General features: G+C 39.1%; 1 protein-coding gene across 1 annotated transcript in view; it reads right to left on the bottom strand.

Annotated features, from left to right (window-relative positions):
- Positions 1-302: 302 nt before the first annotated feature.
- The window catches only part of LOC145779026 (alpha-1,6-mannosylglycoprotein 6-beta-N-acetylglucosaminyltransferase A-like), a 39319-nt gene continuing 20884 nt past the window's right edge, over positions 303-18737 (bottom strand). Inside the window, exons 8-14 of the mRNA XM_082590608.1 lie at positions 11348-11500; positions 10626-10757; positions 9976-10033; positions 9542-9624; positions 9046-9168; positions 8537-8727; positions 303-471 (exon numbers count right to left, since the gene is read on the bottom strand). Coding sequence (XP_082446734.1) covers positions 336-471; positions 8537-8727; positions 9046-9168; positions 9542-9624; positions 9976-10033; positions 10626-10757; positions 11348-11500 — 876 coding nt within the window. The 3' untranslated portion in view covers positions 303-335. The remainder of the gene's footprint in view (positions 472-8536; positions 8728-9045; positions 9169-9541; positions 9625-9975; positions 10034-10625; positions 10758-11347; positions 11501-18737) is intronic.

The following is an 18737-nucleotide window of genomic DNA, read 5'->3' as shown; positions in this document are numbered from 1 at the left end:
AGAAAACATCATTTTGGCCGGTCAGTTGAAGGAAATTTGAAAGGTCGAAGTTTTTATTACCGACGAAGTTTGATTTTAATTTTTTTACCGGAAGATCTACTATTCGTTTAAGGTTCGCTCATTTTGAAACGAATGGTAACCCACACGATTTTGTGTAGGCCTACGGTAGTTTAGTTGACTAAAATCGACATAGATCCAGATTTAAAATTCGTGTGTCACGGCTATGTGACTTTATGAAAGACAGAAACTTCAATTGAGTTACTTCCCAGAGTGTGTAGTGCATAAAACGAATGTTGTAGATTGGCTTCGTTTCTTCAATAATTAATCAGTGTCATTTACTTGTTGCTTAGACCGCAAGACTTGCACAAAGCAATTTGACCCTTTTTATAATCTCTGCATGGACAAATTCGGCGTGCTTTTGTATACCGGCCAGTGCAGCTGAATAGCTTGTGTTCGCCTTGTATGTAGCATCTATAAAAACAAATTAAAAAATATTAGTGTCCTACAATGATGATGACCGTAAAACAGAAAAATTGAAGCATTTTTCTCACAAGATTTTTCTGTCCTTAAAAGTGTAACAAGAGAGTTATAGCACTGGAGTCTGTTAAATTTTCCGCTTCATGTGGCGATGGTAAAACCAATAGGCTTGACCGGAGGTACTTTTGGAACCGCTTTTGCAAAGTTATTGTAGGTTGTAGGCTGTAGCTATAGCCTACTTTACTTGTTTGCTTTTTCTCGAACTGACAAACACTGAAACACAAACACAATATGTTGATAAGAACCGAATAGTCAATAGATTATGACAGGCTGAGCCTGTAGCCTACATGACTTCTCGATAGTATAAGTTTGGTAAAAAGTGATTAGGTTAGGCTACCATAGGTTTAGGAGAGATGTGGGACCAGTGGATCACTTTTGACATTTTTGCTTCTGGTGATTTTATTTCACTTGAAAATTGAAAGTAAAAGTCTTCATATGAACTGTAATCTATCTTCGAACATACCATAGCATTAAAATCATAAGATTACAACAAAAAGGTTGTTAATTTTACATGCAAAAAATGTTACTAAAGTGAATCCTTGGTGCCTAGCCATGGGGATCATTGGTTCAAGGTTTGGGGACCAATGGTTTGGAGCCTTTTATGAAAGAAGAAAAACAAGCGGCATGAGCCAATGCAATTAAGAAGCAGATAATTTTTTTTTCTGGAATGCATCTACAAATAAGAATGAAAGGAAATATACGCAGCTAAAGACCATAACATAACAAGTCAGTTTCAAACTTCAAAACACCAGAGAGCTTTTCTGTGGTTGCAACTGGCATTGGTGGTGTTAGAACAGCTATTAGATCACTCTTGCTAACTGAAGCTAAGTCTTCTTTCTCCGGAAATAAATATCCTTGCTTTATTTTAAACACCAGAGAGCTTTTTTTGTGGTTGCAACTGGCATTGGTGGTGTTCGAACAGCTATTAGTTCACTTTTTCTAACAGAAGCCAAGACTTCTTACTCCAAAAACAAATTTCTTTGCTTTATTTTATCAGATTTTTGAAACAGATTTTGATCAGTTTGAAACTTTAAGTACCGTAGCCTAACTGTAGGCTAATCGTTGTTCCAGACAATGGTTCACCTAATCAAACGTCATATAAAAACCGTTCAAGTCTACTGAATATTACGTCATGGAAGTTGCTAGAAAATGTGCCAAAATTGCACCAGCGTTCATAAGAATTGTGTCAAACCTGTTTGGGCCTGTTTGGGCCTGTTTAAACAGGAAATATTACATCAGCTTTAAACACCTGTTGGAATGACTTCATAATTGTCTTTCATTATTGCGTCACAGTACTGCATACGTGAATTTGAGATATTGCTATCTATTCTGGTCATTCGTAAAATGATTGTTTGAAAGTTGGCCGCACATTTAACTGTTGGCTTAGTGCTTGCTAGCTGGACAAAGGTTCCGTCTTTTATCCAAGTAATCTGTTGTGTAGTGACAGTTTAAGTGGTGTAGGCGTTGCACCCCCTCGTTTTCGGTAGCCTCGGGCTAATTTTACAGGAATACACTGTTTGAAAAGAAGTTCAAGTGTGTGTTTCTTCGGTCATTATATACAGACGAACGGATTCGGGAACTTTATGTTAAAATTTTCCCAAGAAGAGATTATGGTTTACCGCTGTGACCATAAAAAATAAAAGACGAAGTTTGTAGTTGGTAGGCTAAGAAGCACTTAGAAGCAAAGAAAAAAATAAAAGACGATTCTCTGTCTAGTGTTTGGCACAGAAGCACTTAGAAGCAAAAAAAATAAAAGACGAAGTTGTTGGTTGGTAGGCTACAAAAGCAAAGAAATAATAAAAGAAGATCTTGTTGGTTGGTAGTCTACAGAAGCAAAGAAAAAGTAAAGACATTTCTTCTCAGTTTGGTACAGAAGAAAAATAACTTTGACATTCATTGGCAAGAAAGAAGATTAAAGGCAATCCATCTGTGCTTGTAGATTCAAGTGGAAGAATCCAAGCAAGTTTTGTGGACTTAAGGACTTCATACTCGTACAGCTACGGTATCGTGCATTTAAATTCTTTTTTGTATTTTTACGGTCTTTGCAGTTAAGTTTTTTATAACTACTGTAATTTGTGTGTTTGTGTAACTTAATTTTTTAATTGTTAAATTTAGCCCTAACATTTAATATGTCTACACTCGGTGGTGACAGGGACTCGACCGCCGTCGACTCGACTGAGTTTAAGCCTGATGATGTTCTTTGCGGTCGGGCAGGCCATTCTGGGGAGGGACCCATTAACGATGAGGCTAAGTCAGTTCGAGAGGCCCGGCATCTTAGACGGGATATTTTGACTCAAATTGGGAAACTTTCTGTGGCCCTAGGTTCTTTGAGTGATAAGCAGGAACTGTTAATTTTTCGATCTAACTTATCTACTTTAGAAGAGGAATTACGGCATTTCCATGCTCTCTTGAGTAAAATTTTTAACTCTGCAATCTTAGCAGAACTTCGTGATAGGGTAGATCCCGAATTTAACTCGTTAAAAAATAACTTCGAACAAAAAGAAAGTGAGTTGTCAGATAGGTTGGATGCTGACATACATCCTGAGGATAGCGCCTCAAATGTAAGCACTAGGATGTCTGAGAGCTCGTCACGGATAGTTGCACAAATTAACCTACAGCTAAGACGAGAGGAGCTCCAGATCCAAGCCGAGGCCATAGCGAGAGCTGAGACCATACGAGTTGAGGCCGAAGCGAGAGCTGCTGAGGCCGCCGCGAGAGCTGAGACCATACGAGTTGAGGCCGAAGCGAGAGCTGCTGAGGCCGCCGCGAGAGCTGAGGCCGTACGAGCTGAGGCTGCCGCGAAAGCCGAAGCGAGAGCTGCTGAGTTCGCACTCAAAGACGCACAGTTGAGGGCTGAACAACGTAAGGAGGTAGCTTTAGCTGAATATCGTTCTGAGTTGGGCTCCCGGCGTAGCTCTAGGAAGGGCTCTTCTAGGCATTCCAGAAGTGAACATCAATCGCAGTTTAATTTACCTAACCTTTTCCAGACGCCTGTTCAATCTGTAAGTGGACCTGTACAATCCACATGTTTTCCAGCTGTTTCAGGAGGTCTCGGGGCCGCGGCTAAGGGTCTTCCGAAGGCTGTAGAGCCAAGGTCTGCAAATTACAACCGAACTCCTCCCCCAGAGCGTACAGGTCACGGGGCCGCCATTAGCAGTAATGCTTTGCCCCCTTCAAAGTTTTCTGCGCCGCTAGTTTTTGATCGCCCAGCTACACGTAATTTAGGTGGTTGTGAGAGGCGTATCGTGTCTCCTGATTTTAACGTGTTTGAGGATCGTGATCAGGCTGTGCATGTGACTGAGCCCACTCAGCCCCTTAAGGGATATAGCTTGTCTTCTCCCGCTAAATCGAGTTCTCAACAGCAGGATTGCTTTTTTGAATACCAAAATAGTAGGACGTTTTTCGATAATGCGGCCTTGATTGGTTACGATGGTAATAATATGCCATTTGTCTTCTTTAAAAATCGTGTTATGGCCTTGATGGCAGCTTCGCCCTTTAAGGGAACTCGTTTGACTTTGTTGCAAGCAGCTTGTGTTAGAACAGCTGCACAAACGATTGCTAATTTGGTTTCCGACACTCCTGGCTTGTCAGAGGAAGACAGGATAGAAATGTCGTTATCTCGCTTGTCCCAACGTTTTGGAGTTCGTGGAGGTCTTTTCGCAGAACCGGAAATTAGAAAGTATCGCTATGGTAGCAAATTGACTTCTATCTCTTCCAGTGATTTGAAAGAGTTTAAAGATGAATTGTCGCAGTGTTTGCTTTACGCGAAAGCTTATGGTCAGCGTGATAAATTAGAAGGACGTTTTGTTTTGGATTTGGCTAAACGACTCCCGTTTGACGCTAAGCAGCGTTATCTTGACTTTTTAGGTGATCAGTATGGTAGCACTGAGGAACCTACTTTTCAGAGTTTGTTTGATTTTGTAGTACGGGAGGAAACGCGCAAGTCGACTGATTTTAGCATTATGCTAATGGGCGATTCTGATGAGTCGCAGCATTTTAAAAAGTTTGGCAAAGGAAAATTGCCTTCATGTCCGGTTAGGCAGACGTCGGTAAAACCCCATGATAATGTGATTTCAGGGAGTTCGCAGTACTCGACTGCTGTTGGCACACCGCGCGGCGGTGTGGCCAGACGTAGTGACATACCGGCGTGTTTTTGTTGTTCGTCACGTGGTCAAGTTGAATATCATTTTTTGTCTAATTGTAAAGAATTTTTGCGCTTGACACCTAAAGATCGGAGAGATGTCATTGTGAAAGCTGGCAAATGCTTGAATTGTTTGCGCCAGCATATGGTTAGAGACTGTAATCATGCAAATAACTGTCGTAAGTGTGGACCTACCAACGATAGGAAACACTATTTTCTTCTGCATGATTTTTATGTGACGTCCCGTGATTCTCTGGATTCGATCGGTAAAGATGAGGCTGGTGCCAGAGTTCCTGTGCGTAATGTTAAGATTGGAAATGTTAAAGCAGCCTTTAACCGCGTTACTGCTGCTCGTGTTTTGAATCCAATGACTGGCAAATCGAAGTTGGTGTATTGTCAGCATGATCCTGGTTCGCAGTTGACCTTTGTTTCGAGTGACTTGGTGTGCGAACTTGGTCTTAAACCGTATGATAAAGCGTCGTTTAAAATGGATACTCTGGCTGGTCAGAAACCTACTTGTGCTGACCTTGTTAAACTCAACATCCAGTCGTTAGAGACTGATGAACTGTTTTGTGATATAACCTCGGTGGTTAACCCAGCTTGGGCTGACGATGTTAAAACTTTACCCCATAAACAAGATTTAAGTGGTTTCCGTCATTTTCATGACGTGAATATGTTTCATTTGAATGATTGTAGTACCGTAGATGTACTGATTGGCAACGACAACGCTTATTTGATGTGTGCAAAAGAAGAGCGTGTTGGTGACAATCGTAGTGAACCGCATGCTTTGCTCACTCCTCTCGGTTGGTTGGCTTGTGGTGGTAAGTCACCCTTAGTTGAAAGCGTTGCTAAAGTGTGCAGAGTGCAGACGTCTTCAGAGTCGGATGTCATCTCTGGCTTTCAGCGTAAAATTGAGTCTCGTGATATGGAAATAGCAGACCTGAATAAAGTCATTCAGGATTTGACGTTGCAAAATGAAACCTGTGAATTGTCTTGCAATGATAATTTGGCTAGAGAACTTGTTGAACCGAATATTGAGTTGAAAGGTGGTCGATTTGAGATACCTGTACCGTTGAAGGAAGATATTGATTTACCTAACAATTTTGTGTTGGCGTCAGATAGAGCTGCTGCTTTAAGGAAGAAGGCTTTAAAACAACCTGAACTTTGTGATTTCCTTACTGACACCATGAAAGATCTTAAATCTAATGGCTATATTGAGCGTGCGGGTGAAGCAGGAAATGTCAAGGGATTTGAATGGTATTTACCATACTTTGTGACGTCACAATTAAAAAAGCGCATTGTTTACGATGGCAAGTCTGAATTTCGAGGAACTTGTGTTAATGATGTAATGTTTTCGGGTCCTGACTTGTTAAACCCTCTGGCAGATCTCTTGGCTAGATTTCGGCTGAGTAGACTTGGTTTCGTGGCCGATATGACCAAGTACTTTTTTCACATTTTGGACTCTTCAATTCGTAAGCCCAATTTTATTGAACTGCTTACGTACACAGGCAGTGCCGTTCGGATCGTGAACGAACGCCCTTTGGTATCTTTGAGTGACGACCCTAGGGATTTTACTGTCATCACCCCTGCCTCACTTTTGACCCCATACTTAGACCCATACTGTGCTGTTGGGCAACCACATGATCGTGACCAATTAAGAAGGGATTATCGGTTCAATTTGTCACTTTCTCAGCAGTTTTGGAGTAAATGGATCGATTTTTACTTGCCAGGTCTTCAGGGCCGGAAAAAATGGCTAAAAATGGCCGAGAATTTGGAGCCTGGTCAACTTGTAGTGGTAGGTTCTCTCCAAGACATTGGTAAACGTGGGAAGTATCAACTTGGGAGGGTGCATGAGGTAGTTCCACAAATTAGGAAAGGGAAGCCTGTGGTTCGTAGAGCCAAAGTTGCCGTCTGCAACTATGATGAGAGTACGGGGAAAGTGAAAGTAGACTACGTGTTGAGGGATATTTCGTGCCTCGCCCCCGTAAAGAACACCTAAGTGTTAGGGTTTGAGCCTGGTTTTGTCTGCGGTGGCCGATACTTGTCTGAGCCCGGAACAGTCGGTTATTATCGCAACTATTGTATATAGCGTCATTTAGCGTGTACCTATGGTACCAATTTCATGTATCGTCGTGTTTATTCTTATTGCTGTTCATTCTTTGCATGCCCTTTGTATTTGTGTATTAACTTAAACGTGAGTGATTCAAACAATTTGTGTATCATGTGTTTTTATTCATTGGCTCACAATTGTCGTCAATTCTTTTTTAGTTATGCCATGTCAGACTGTCATAACTAGGGGCCGCTATGTTCCAGACAATGGTTCACCTAATCAAACGTCATATAAAAACCGTTCAAGTCTACTGAATATTACGTCATGGAAGTTGCTAGAAAATGTGCCAAAATTGCACCAGCGTTCATAAGAATTGTGTCAAACCTGTTTGGGCCTGTTTGGGCCTGTTTAAACAGGAAATATTACATCAGCTTTAAACACCTGTTGGAATGACTTCATAATTGTCTTTCATTATTGCGTCACAGTACTGCATACGTGAATTTGAGATATTGCTATCTATTCTGGTCATTCGTAAAATGATTGTTTGAAAGTTGGCCGCACATTTAACTGTTGGCTTAGTGCTTGCTAGCTGGACAAAGGTTCCGTCTTTTATCCAAGTAATCTGTTGTGTAGTGACAGTTTAAGTGATGTAGGCGTTGCACCCCCTCGTTTTCGGTAGCCTCGGGCTAATTTTACAGGAATACACTGTTTGAAAAGAAGTTCAAGTGTGTGTTTCTTCGGTCATTATATACAGACGAACGGATTCGGGAACTTTATGTTAAAATTTTCCCAAGAAGAGATTATGGTTTACCGCTGTGACCAATCGTAAAGTGAGAAAGTATAATCGTAATATATTCCTTTCAAACTTTTAGTAATTTAAATCGTGATTCCAGAATAAGCAAAAGGAATTATAGGCTATAATTGATTGCATTGCAATCACATCATGCCTGCTTCAAGGACACTTTTAAGTTCAGCTGTGTTTGGTGTGGCCTACAAAATAATATGCGAACAATTCAAGGGAACAATACTCCAGAGATAGGCTACTTTAACAACAAGTGAAAGCTTTGTACTTTCAGATTCAATGACCGGTTTGAGCCAATGGCTAATAAAAGTCTCTTGTCTTGCGAACATTCTAATGGATATTAAGTCAATTGAATTGGTTTATTACGATAATGCATAACATTACCATGGTTGGCATACTGTAAGACAGGGGTTCCTAACCAGGGGCGCACGCACCACTAAAGGATGTGAGACCTATTTTGAGGTGGTGCGGGGAGGTTGAATCGTTAGAGTTAGTTATAACATGACGTAAGAAGTTATCTTTGTTTATCGGGCTTCAAAAAATATTCTGGATTGTATGCGATAATTCCTTTCCAGCCAATTTTAAGGGGTAAGAAGTTTGGCTGGTGATTTCAAGGTGGTGCCGACAGTGTAGGCTATGGTTTCTCAACAATCAGCCGGAGAAAGCTAAATCTGAATAACACGTCCAAAGACAAACGTAGAGACACATAGACCTTTAGTAAAGGGAAAAACCTAGAACATCACACAACTAAGGCGAAAGAGAAAATTGAATTGAGTCCTGTCTTTGTCATGAGTTACCAAGGGGGGTGCGGGGGGACTTATATACCAGCCCCAGGTATACAAGTTCCCCCCACCCCCCTTGGTAACTCATGACAAAGACAGAACTCAATTCAATTTTCTCTTTCGCCTTAGTTGTGTGATGTTCTAGGCGTTACCTTAGTAAAGACGCGCGTAGTCATACACTCAGTTAGATCACGCATCAGTTTTGTTGCAAAACTCTAGCCTACCTTTTGTCTTGATATGAAGGATAGTCCAGCTCTTCGAAATCGCCGGAAGGTTGTACAAATGTTTCGCATGTTATTCCGAGGCGCTTGAAGGTAGAACGTTGATTAATATAAGGAAAGAAACCAGGTTCACAAATTAATTCTGCATTGGAGCAAGCTTCTGCACAAGTCAGTAGTTCATCCGATACAATCACCTGTTTATTACAAAACGGTTGTTACAGGAAAACTGTTGAAAATAAAGTCTTTTTAAATTTAAAATAGTTTAAATAAACTAAGCAATGGACAGGCTGCGTAGTGGAATGAAACTGTGGTAGGTCTAACGTTTTAACTTGTGTTCGTTTAGGTGAAGGAATTTACAAACCCTTGTCATAAACCTGAAAAGGCTTATGACAAGGGTTGTCCGTCATCTCATTTTTTTGTGTTGTTTATTCTATCTTCACTGATAATAATCTAACCTGTGAAAAAATGGCGACCCAATATAGCTTTAGCCTATATAATATATTTCTTCTTACTTCCAAAGACGAGAGAGGCGGCCACAAATTCTTTTTGAAACAAAAATTTTGTTTTTCCACAAGCAAAGCGAGTCTTTCCAGCATGCCTATTGCTGTAAACTCGTAGGGCAAGTATTTGTTAGTCTAAATAAAAAAGCCATCGTATAATATTAAAAATTTATGTTTAACATAGAGCAGAATTCAAGATTAACAAAATTGAAAAAATAACTCAGAAAAGTATTGCTTGCTCTTAACACCAGTGTTACATATACTCGTCTATTATATTAGTTCACACAACTTCACCCTATAATACAACAATTTCAAAAATTACCATCAACGGCAACGCAGCCAATTTCGCACGTAATAATAATGTTACATCAAATATAGTTATTACTTTCTAAAACCTCTACAGCCTGTTTTACCCTAAAAGGGGGATCAATTATTATTAATTAAAAAAATTTCGTCAATGAGTTACATTGACGAAACTTTTACAAGTATACGCAGCAAAATGTCTCACCAACGGCGATTCTAAAATATCTTTAACAATTGACTCAACTTCTTCAAGATTTTCCGTATCAACAGATTTTACTAAAGAAGAGCCTGTAAAAATGACAAAGTAGAAATTTATGATTTTATAAAGTATATATAACAATATTTAAAAGTTCATAATGCACAACCTACAGATAAACAAAAACATTTCTTGTAAGCCAAGCGCTCTATGTGGCCTTCCACCTCTTGTTAGATGAAAAAAAAACAAGGATAAATGTGTGATTTTTTTTTCATTATAGAGCCTAAAGCAAACATGAGCCACTTGATATATTACTTTTTCTATATCATGTATGCGCTACCATGTCAATTTCTTCTTTGCAAAATTTCCCAAGTTACAAAATGAAAGTAATCTGAGTCTAGGCCATGGGAGTGATGTGGCCAAAAGACCAGACTTAAGCTTACCAATAAAGTGCCCAGCATACGGATGTTGTGACGTGGGTCTTCTACTGGTTGGCTTATCCTGTTTAAAACAGTTAATTCTTTTAAAGAGAGTGAGAACAAAGCTTGGAATTTAGATTTTGAATATGTTTAGGGTTATATCTAATTCCTGTATAGCCTACGTAGGCTATACTCTAGTTTAAATATTTGCAAAGCATTTATTTAGAATTACGGTAAGTATAGTGCCGGACTTGCATCAACATGAGTCTCTTCAAACATATTTGATTTAAAATAATAATATTTAGTAATTTAAGATATTAATTTCATGTTGGTGGCACACACGTTATCAAACTAAAAAAAATGTCTCGGCTATAATTGATGGGTTTAAAACCTATGACAAACTACATTCCATAATCTAGCCTACTAAACATCAATGAGAAATGAACTTATTCAAATAATTAAATCAATAAATTGATTCAACAAATAAATTATTCAATCAGAAATGAAATAAGCACCTACCACAAAGTTTTGCAAAAACGTAACGCAGGCTATGAATCAAGCAATTTGCTTTCGTCAGTTTCTTAATAAGTGGAAACGCTAAAATATGCAAAGAAAATAGAAGTAAGTCTATTGCGTTACTTACGTTAGTGATGTAATTAATAGCTCAAGCTTACCATATAAAAATTTTCAACGTTATTTGCATAAGAAGAATTTTTATTAAATTTAACATTCAAAAAAACAGCCCCGCTTGCAATGGCCTCTAATGGAGCTGGACCTTCATATGGGAAACCCATTCCGACAAAAATCTGCAAAAAATACGTCAAACATTTGAAAGGTTGTCAAGAACCAATTTCCAACAAAAAAAATCAACCAAAATAAAATAACAAAGCAAAAATCATTTACCTCGTGAGAACTCAGTTTTTACCGGATTAATTTAGTGATCAAGATCGACAAGGAAACAAGCTAAAAAAGAAATGTTAGCGTGTGAGGCTACCATGCTTGATTTTATCTACATCACAGACAACAAAATCCATCAGTTTTACATTGATTCAACGTCTGCAGATGGTGGGATGGTACAGCGGATAAGGCGCTCGCTTTCCAATCATGCAATCCTGGTTCGACTCTAGGCTTAAACTGGTTGTTGAAAAACACCGCTCACCTCTACCCAGGGTGTAGTAATTTGGGTGGGCGTAATTGGTGAAGGAAAGGTGGCGAGAGAAAGGAACTGTGGCCACTCTACTCTCGTTGGTGCCGAAGGCTTAGTTAATGAGAACCTTATCTTCTCATCCCCCGATGCTTGGATCAAGTATGGGACTCACCTTTACCTTAAAACGTTTGCAGACGTTGAATCAATGCAAAAATGATGGATTTTGCTGTCTGGAATTAACATAGTTACCTTCGCCGAACGAAGAAGAGAATGAAATTTTTCTTCTGCAAGAACCCCGTGGTGAACAACATATGTTGGTACGAATTTAACAGATTCATCAGTGTGGGTTGTTGCATGCAGAGGAATTAATTCTTGAATAGTTTTCAAATATTTTTCGTTTCCCTAAAAATGTTGATATAGACCAGGGGTCACCAAACTTTTTTCTCTGAGGGCCGGATTGCTGCGAGATTAACAGCTGTGGGCCGGATGCAAATTGCGAAAAGATATAGGCCTACAACTATTTAGAATCTCCATCAGTGACGTTCGGTGGCTTAAACCGTTGGGAAAGCAACTTGGAAATATGCTGCAGCAAGGTAGTAGGCACGAAGGGCGTAACCGTCGGGTGAAGCCCGAAGGCGTGTTGCCGAAGGCAACACTTCCAGCGAGGGGTCTGGGGGGCCTCCCCAGAAATTTTTGAAAAACACTTCCAATTTGGTGCGCTCGGAGAGCATTTCCAAAACAAATCAAAAATAAAAATCTCTCAAATTGTGCTTCGCCTATGTCGTGATCATACATCCATTTAATGTTTAGAAGTCATGAACAATCTTAATTTTAACGTTGCAGGACCAAAATCCTGTGTTAGACATGGAATAATAGTTGTCTAAATGTTTAATTCGTCATGAATGTTCATTCTCAGATATTCAGTTAAGCCTACACTACAAAAACTAACACTTAGGCCTAAACATTACAACCGCAAGCAATTTGTACAAAAAGCTGGATAAGTTTGCCTCCTGCGTATAGAAGCTTAACAATCTAAATATTGCATCCGCACCTGAACGTTCATTGGCGAAGTAACGTTATATCAACGCTGTAAAAAGGGCAAAGGCATGACTATGAAAGCTAGTACAGTAGGCTAAAGTACATGGCGAGGGGACATCAAAAAACAGCAACAAGCTTTTTGGCATTATGATGCTGTGCGTTTACCGTGACGAGATACCATTCTGACGAGTTAGTCTAGTCGCTCTAGCGCAGGGCTTCCCAAACTTTTTTGCTCGCGACCCCTTTTATTCTCCTAAAATTTTCCGCGACCGTTTACGGTTAAAAGGATAAACAATACGAAATATACGTTTGTGATATTTATTGAAAGGTTTAATTTAAACGAAAACTAAAAACAAACTATCCGTACTCGAAGCCTACTACTTTACCGCTTGTAGCCTGTTGGAAACAAAACCAAAAAGAAAACATCTTTATTCAGTGTGATGGGTGCGACTGCTCTCTGCTACAAAGCAGGTATAGCCGTCGCTCGATGTTTGTCAATAGGCGGTTTCAATGTTACTTACGCTAGAACGGTATTTATCAACGTTGAAAACACAGACACCCACATAGGATACGTGGAGATTTACGGCAGGAGTGCGGTTACTGCTAAGCCATATAATGGTGAATATTCCTCTCTAACGTACGGTTAAGCCATAAAGTGTGAAATTTTTCCAGAAAATTCAAGCCACAACTTATAGTCAAAAGATAGATTTGTAAATTTTTCCTGAGATATGAAAGAGAGGTGCTCGGTACTTTGTTGTTGCATTGCAAATTGATTTTGGATCCAATCTAAATAGGTATTGTCCAATTCTAGAAGAAACTACTTTTTAAACTCTTTCAACAGTCTTGACAAAGTGTCGATAACCAGAGGCTTAATATAACGCTTGATTCCACGCCATTGTTAGCCAAAAACTTTTCAGTAAGCCTAAATGAGAATATTTCAAATGAATCATTTTCAATCTTTTGTTTCTAGATGTTTAATTTTTTGATGAACGCTCCAACTTTAGATTTCAATGTAAAAACATAGATGTTTTCTCCTTGGAAGGACAAATTAAATTCGTAACTTACCATTTTTTCAAGCAAACCTGACAAATAGCATAATTTGAAAAGCCTTTCCAAAAACAGATAACAACGTTCAAAAACGTCTTTACAAAAACAGCGGACAAAGTCTAAATTTTTTTTACGAATTGATTTTTTAACACTAATTACTTTTTAAAGCATTGGCTTTAATTTTGAAATCCAAGTTTACAATGCAGCAAAGAGGGTTTTAAACTCTTATTCCATATTTCACTATATAAACTTACAAAATACATGTAGCCTAAGTGTACGACTCTTAATAAAGTTAATAACTTTCACAGCATCTTGCACATGTGTTAATATACAGTGCTTTGTGGAAAATTTGTATATTTTCTGCGACCCCCGAAGTTCATTACGCGACCCCTCAAGGGGTCGCGACCCCCACTTTGGGAAGCCCTGCTCTAGCGAATGTACGCATTGACGTCACTGGAAAAGCACAACTAACCTACCATAACCATAACACATCTGATTGGCTAAGCAGCTGGTGACGTTTTGCAAAACGAGTGAGGATTGGTTAAAACGAAGGCGTTTTTTGACATTTTTGAATCTGGGAAAGCAAGTTTGATAGTTGCTTACCTGGAGCCTCAGTGATTGTTTCTGACAGAAGCGTTTGCGTTAATTGGCATTTATAGGCAAGACATGCGGTTTGGTGAGGACTTAGACTACTCACAAGCGTTACGAGTAATTCTAGTCACGAATACAGTAATTTTCAAGTTAAAATAGACGTGATAAAAATAATAAGAAGTTAAACCTAGAATTCAGTCATTATATTTTGCATAGTTTTTGCTAAGGTAAGCACTGCTTTCCTTGCTTTCCCTCACCGATCGTCAATGATCTCCATTGATTTGAATTGAGCACGAACAAAGTCAGCGGTGGAATAGCAAAGTTGTGATGAAAGTCGAAAGGTTACTGGAAAAATTATCCCCTGCTGGTGATACACTACAGGGCATCGTGCTCTTGAAAAAACAGAACACCAACATGTAGGCTGCCTCATGAAAAAATGTACAAATTCAACATACAACCCCGAGCTATAAGAACGAACAATTTTAACAAAAAACTTTTTAACTTTTTTCCTTAACAGTTGTACTGCAGCTGTTATTTCCACAGCAGTGGCGGGCCGAATGAAATCAGTTCACGGGCCGGTTCCGGCCCCCGGGCCGTAGTTTGGTGACCTCTGATATAGACCAATAATAGTTCACATTCGTTCTATAGCTTATGATAATCGTAGCCTATGCCTGCAGTTGGTCAGCTAAGCTTCTTTTTGGAATGTATAACTCCTAGAGCAGGGGTCACCAACTGGCGGCCCGCGGGCCGCATGCGGCCCGCCACGCCGTTATGTGCGGCCCGCGGAAGGTATCAGCGCACAAGTATAACCAAAAATACTTTTCTTGAGGAGTTTAACAGCATGAAGGCAAAAAATACTTTCCGGGAAGCATATTTTCGCTTTGCATACGATTCCACCGACCGACCAATCAGATTGTAGTTCTAGGTAAGGGTCATTTAAAGTTATTCCAATGTGATGTCCAGCCACACTGTCCCAGTGGTTCATTAAAACGTCTATTTTCGAATTTCTAAAATGTCTGTGAGCATAGGGTTGCTTTAAGTTTTAAAATTGTAAATGTCCTGTAAACACTAGTGTGCATTTCACCGTTATTGTGTTTCACGAGCAGTGTTCCTTTATGCAAGTTTTTGTTGGCAAAATAGGTCGGTGTGCCAACTCAATTTATAATAAATTGGAAAAATATTATATATAAATTTAAAGACTTTTTCTGGTATGAAAATATTTAGCTTAGTACTGGAAAATGTTGTTAATCAACAATTCTTGCCATGCTGATAAGCACCGCAAGTGACAGTTGTCTAAAATCAAAGAAAGACGGTTTTATAGACTCTCACAAAAAGGATGAAAACCCAACTCATTGCATTTTTAGAGGGAACACTTGGTCAACGCGGTAAACCATAATCTCTTCGTGGGAAAATTGTAACATAAGATTCCCGAATCCGTTCGTCTGCATGTAATGACCGAAAAAGAAACACTCCTTTGAAACGTCTATTCAAAATTGTATTTCTGTAAAATTAGCCACCTGGCTGTCGAAAATGGGATGCAACGCCGTACACCACTAAAACTTGTCACTACAGAACAGATTACTTGGATAAAAGACGGAAATTTTCGTCCAGCTGACAAGCACTAAGCAAAACAGTTAAATGTGCGACTAACTCTCAAGCAACCATTTCACGAATGACCAGAATAGATATCAATATCTCAAACTCACGTACGCAGTACTGTGACGTAATAGTGAAAGACATTGTCACGCAATTCAAACAGGTGTTCAAAGGTGGTGATCCAATGTTTCATGTTTAAACAGGTTTGACACAAGTCTTACAAACAATGGTGCAATTTTGGCTCATTTTTAGGAAAAATTCCATGACGTAATACGCTAAGATTCAGTAGACCTGAACGGTTTTTATATGACGTTTGATTAGGTGAACAATTGTCTGGAACATAGCGGCCCCTAGTTATGACAGTCTGACATGGCATAACTAAAAAAGAATTGACGACAATTGTGAGCCAATGAATAAAAACACATGATACACAAATTGTTTGAGTCACTCACGTTTAAGTTAATACGCAAATACAAAGGGCATGCAAAGAATGAACAGTAATACGAATAATACACAACGATACATGAAATTGGTACCATAGGTACACGCTAAAATGATGCTATGTACAATGGTTGCGATAATAACCGACTGTTCCGGGCTCAGACAAGTGTCGGCCACCGCAGACAAAACCAGGCTCAAACCCTAACACTTAGGTGTTCTTTACGGGGGCGAGGCACGAAATATCTCTCAACACGTAGTCTACTTTCACTTTCCCCGTACTCTCATCATAGTTGCAGACGGCAACTTTGGCTCTACGAACCACAGGCTTCCCTTTCCTAATTTGTGGAACTACCTCATGCACCCTCCCAAGTTGATACTTCCCACGTTTACCAATGTCTTGGAGAGAACCCACCACTACAAGTTGACCAGGCTCCAAATTCTCGGCCATTTTTAGCCATTTTTTCCGGCCCTGAAGACCTGGCAAGTAAAAATCGATCCATTTACTCCAAAACTGCTGAGAAAGTGACAAATTGAACCGATAATCCCTTCTTAATTGGTCACGATCATGTGGTTTGCCAACAGCACAGTATGGGTCTAAGTATGGGGTCAAAAGTGAGGCAGGGGTGATGACAGTAAAATCCCTAGGGTCGTCACTCAAAGGTACCAAAGGGCGTTCGTTCACGATCCGAACGGCACTGCCTGTGTACGTAAGCAGTTCAATAAAATTGGGCTTACGAATTGAAGAGTCCAAAATGTGAAAAAAATGCAATTTTAAATTGTTTTACCATTGCCTTCCAGGCGCCACCTTGCGCCGGAGCATACGGAGGTATAAATTCCCAGTTTATCTCCATCTGTCTCAGGGCGTTGTGAAATTCAGCTGATTCTATCAACTCGGGTAACTTCTTAGATGCTGCCTGAAAGGTGCTTCCATTATCGGAATAGATAGGATAGCATTAACCTGCCCACGTAAATCTGTAAACCTAGTAAAGGCAAGTAAAAAATCACTCAGCGACAATGACGTAACCAGCTCAACATGAATAGCGCGAGATGCCATACATGTGAACAAGAGTCCCCAAGCTTTTTTGTGGCTCCTACCTTCAACAAAGGTTAAAGGTCCAAGATAGTCTAAGCCGCAATCAAAAAAGGGTTTCCTGTGCGCAGTTGTGCGAGACAAAGCTAAATCAGACATGAGCTGCCTTATAGGCCGTGCTTTCTCAATCGCACATACACCACAATCATTAAGATACCTTTTCACGGAGGCATTACCATTAGCGATCCAAAACTTCTGTCGCGTAGACAACAAAGTGTGCTGTACTCCACAGTGCGCATTTCGATTATGATGCGACAGTACAACAAGCCTAGTGAAGGAGTGTTTCGAAGGCAAAACAATCGGATGCTTTGCTTCAAGAGAGATCTCAGGAGGATTACTTAAGCGCCCTTCAATGCGGATTACACCAGCATCATCTACACAAGGTCTGTACTTTTTAAGTGAACGCAATTCTTTCAAGCGTTCCTTCTCACGTTGCGAAGCGCCAACACTACCCGCTTTATCACTTCCTCAAGGGCATCCGGCGATCGTTTGGTCATTAAATGTACCACATCGCCATACACGCTCTTCTGAACAAACTTCACAGTCAACTCCAAAGCATTATTAAGATAAGACGCGTCCAGTTTTGGCTTCACAAAGCTACGACAAGCCGACCAACTCACAAATCTCAGCACCATCAAATGAGCCCATTGTAACGTCAAACAAACCATCTTTCTTAGCCTTAATTGAAGAAAGAATTGATGAAAAATGTAATGTAAAATTTAATATAAAAATAAATAAAAATTAATAATAAAAATACATATTAAATATTTAATATATTATATATTATTATATTTATATTAATATTATATTATTTATATTATTTATATTATTTATATTATTTATATTATTTATATTATTTATATTATTTATATTATTTATATTATTTATATTATTTATATTATTTATATTATTTATATTATTTATATTATATTATATTATTATTATTATTATATATATATATTATATATATAATAATATAATATAATATAATAATACATATTAAATAAAAAGTAATGTCAAACAAACCATCTTTTAACCATCTTTTAACGTCAAACAAACCATCTTAATAGATGTTTTAATTGCTAGTGAGGATTCCGCTAGGTGTGATTGGCCTCTGGGTAGAGTAATTAGTGTTAATCATGATAAACATGGCGTCGTTCGTAGCTGTTCTGTACTTACACAAAAGGGTGTACGAGAACGACCTATTGTGAAACTGTCCGTATAATGATCCAATTTACATTCATGCCCAGTCCAATCACCCACCCAACATTAAGAGACAAATCCCGACTATGATTTCAAAGCGATTGTCCGCCACATCATTTGGCCAAAATGAATTTGATAAGACCGCATCTGTTTATAACGATGCCCTTTTGAAAAGTGGTTTTGCGGAGAGAGTTTGCTACAACCCTGCTAATAACTTACGAACATCTAGGAAAAGGAGCCGGAAAATTTTATGGTTTAACCCTCCTTTCAGCTTGCAGGTTGATAGCAATATTGGTAAGGAATTTTTCAAACTTGTTTCCACACACTTTCCACCCCATCATAGATTGCACAAAATATTCAACCGTAATACTATTAAGCTGAGCTACAGTTGTACTCCGAATGTTGCAAGCGTCATATCCTCCCACAATAAAGCAATATTGCAGGCTGATAATATACCATCGCAGCCTGGTTGCAATTGTAGGGTGAGGCCAGATTGTCCTTTGAATGGGCAATGCTTGCAGAAGGCCATTGTTTACAAAGCTACCATTGATAACAGCCCGAAGGTTCTTAATTACATTGGTTGTTGCGAAACTACTTTTAAAAAACGTTTTTCCAACCATAAATGTACTTTCA

The sequence above is a fragment of the Aplidium turbinatum genome, chromosome 10, assembly GCF_918807975.1.
Source record: "Aplidium turbinatum chromosome 10, kaAplTurb1.1, whole genome shotgun sequence".
Classification (NCBI taxonomy): Eukaryota; Metazoa; Chordata; class Ascidiacea; order Aplousobranchia; family Polyclinidae; genus Aplidium; species Aplidium turbinatum.
This window is presented reverse-complemented; position numbering and strand designations above follow the sequence as displayed.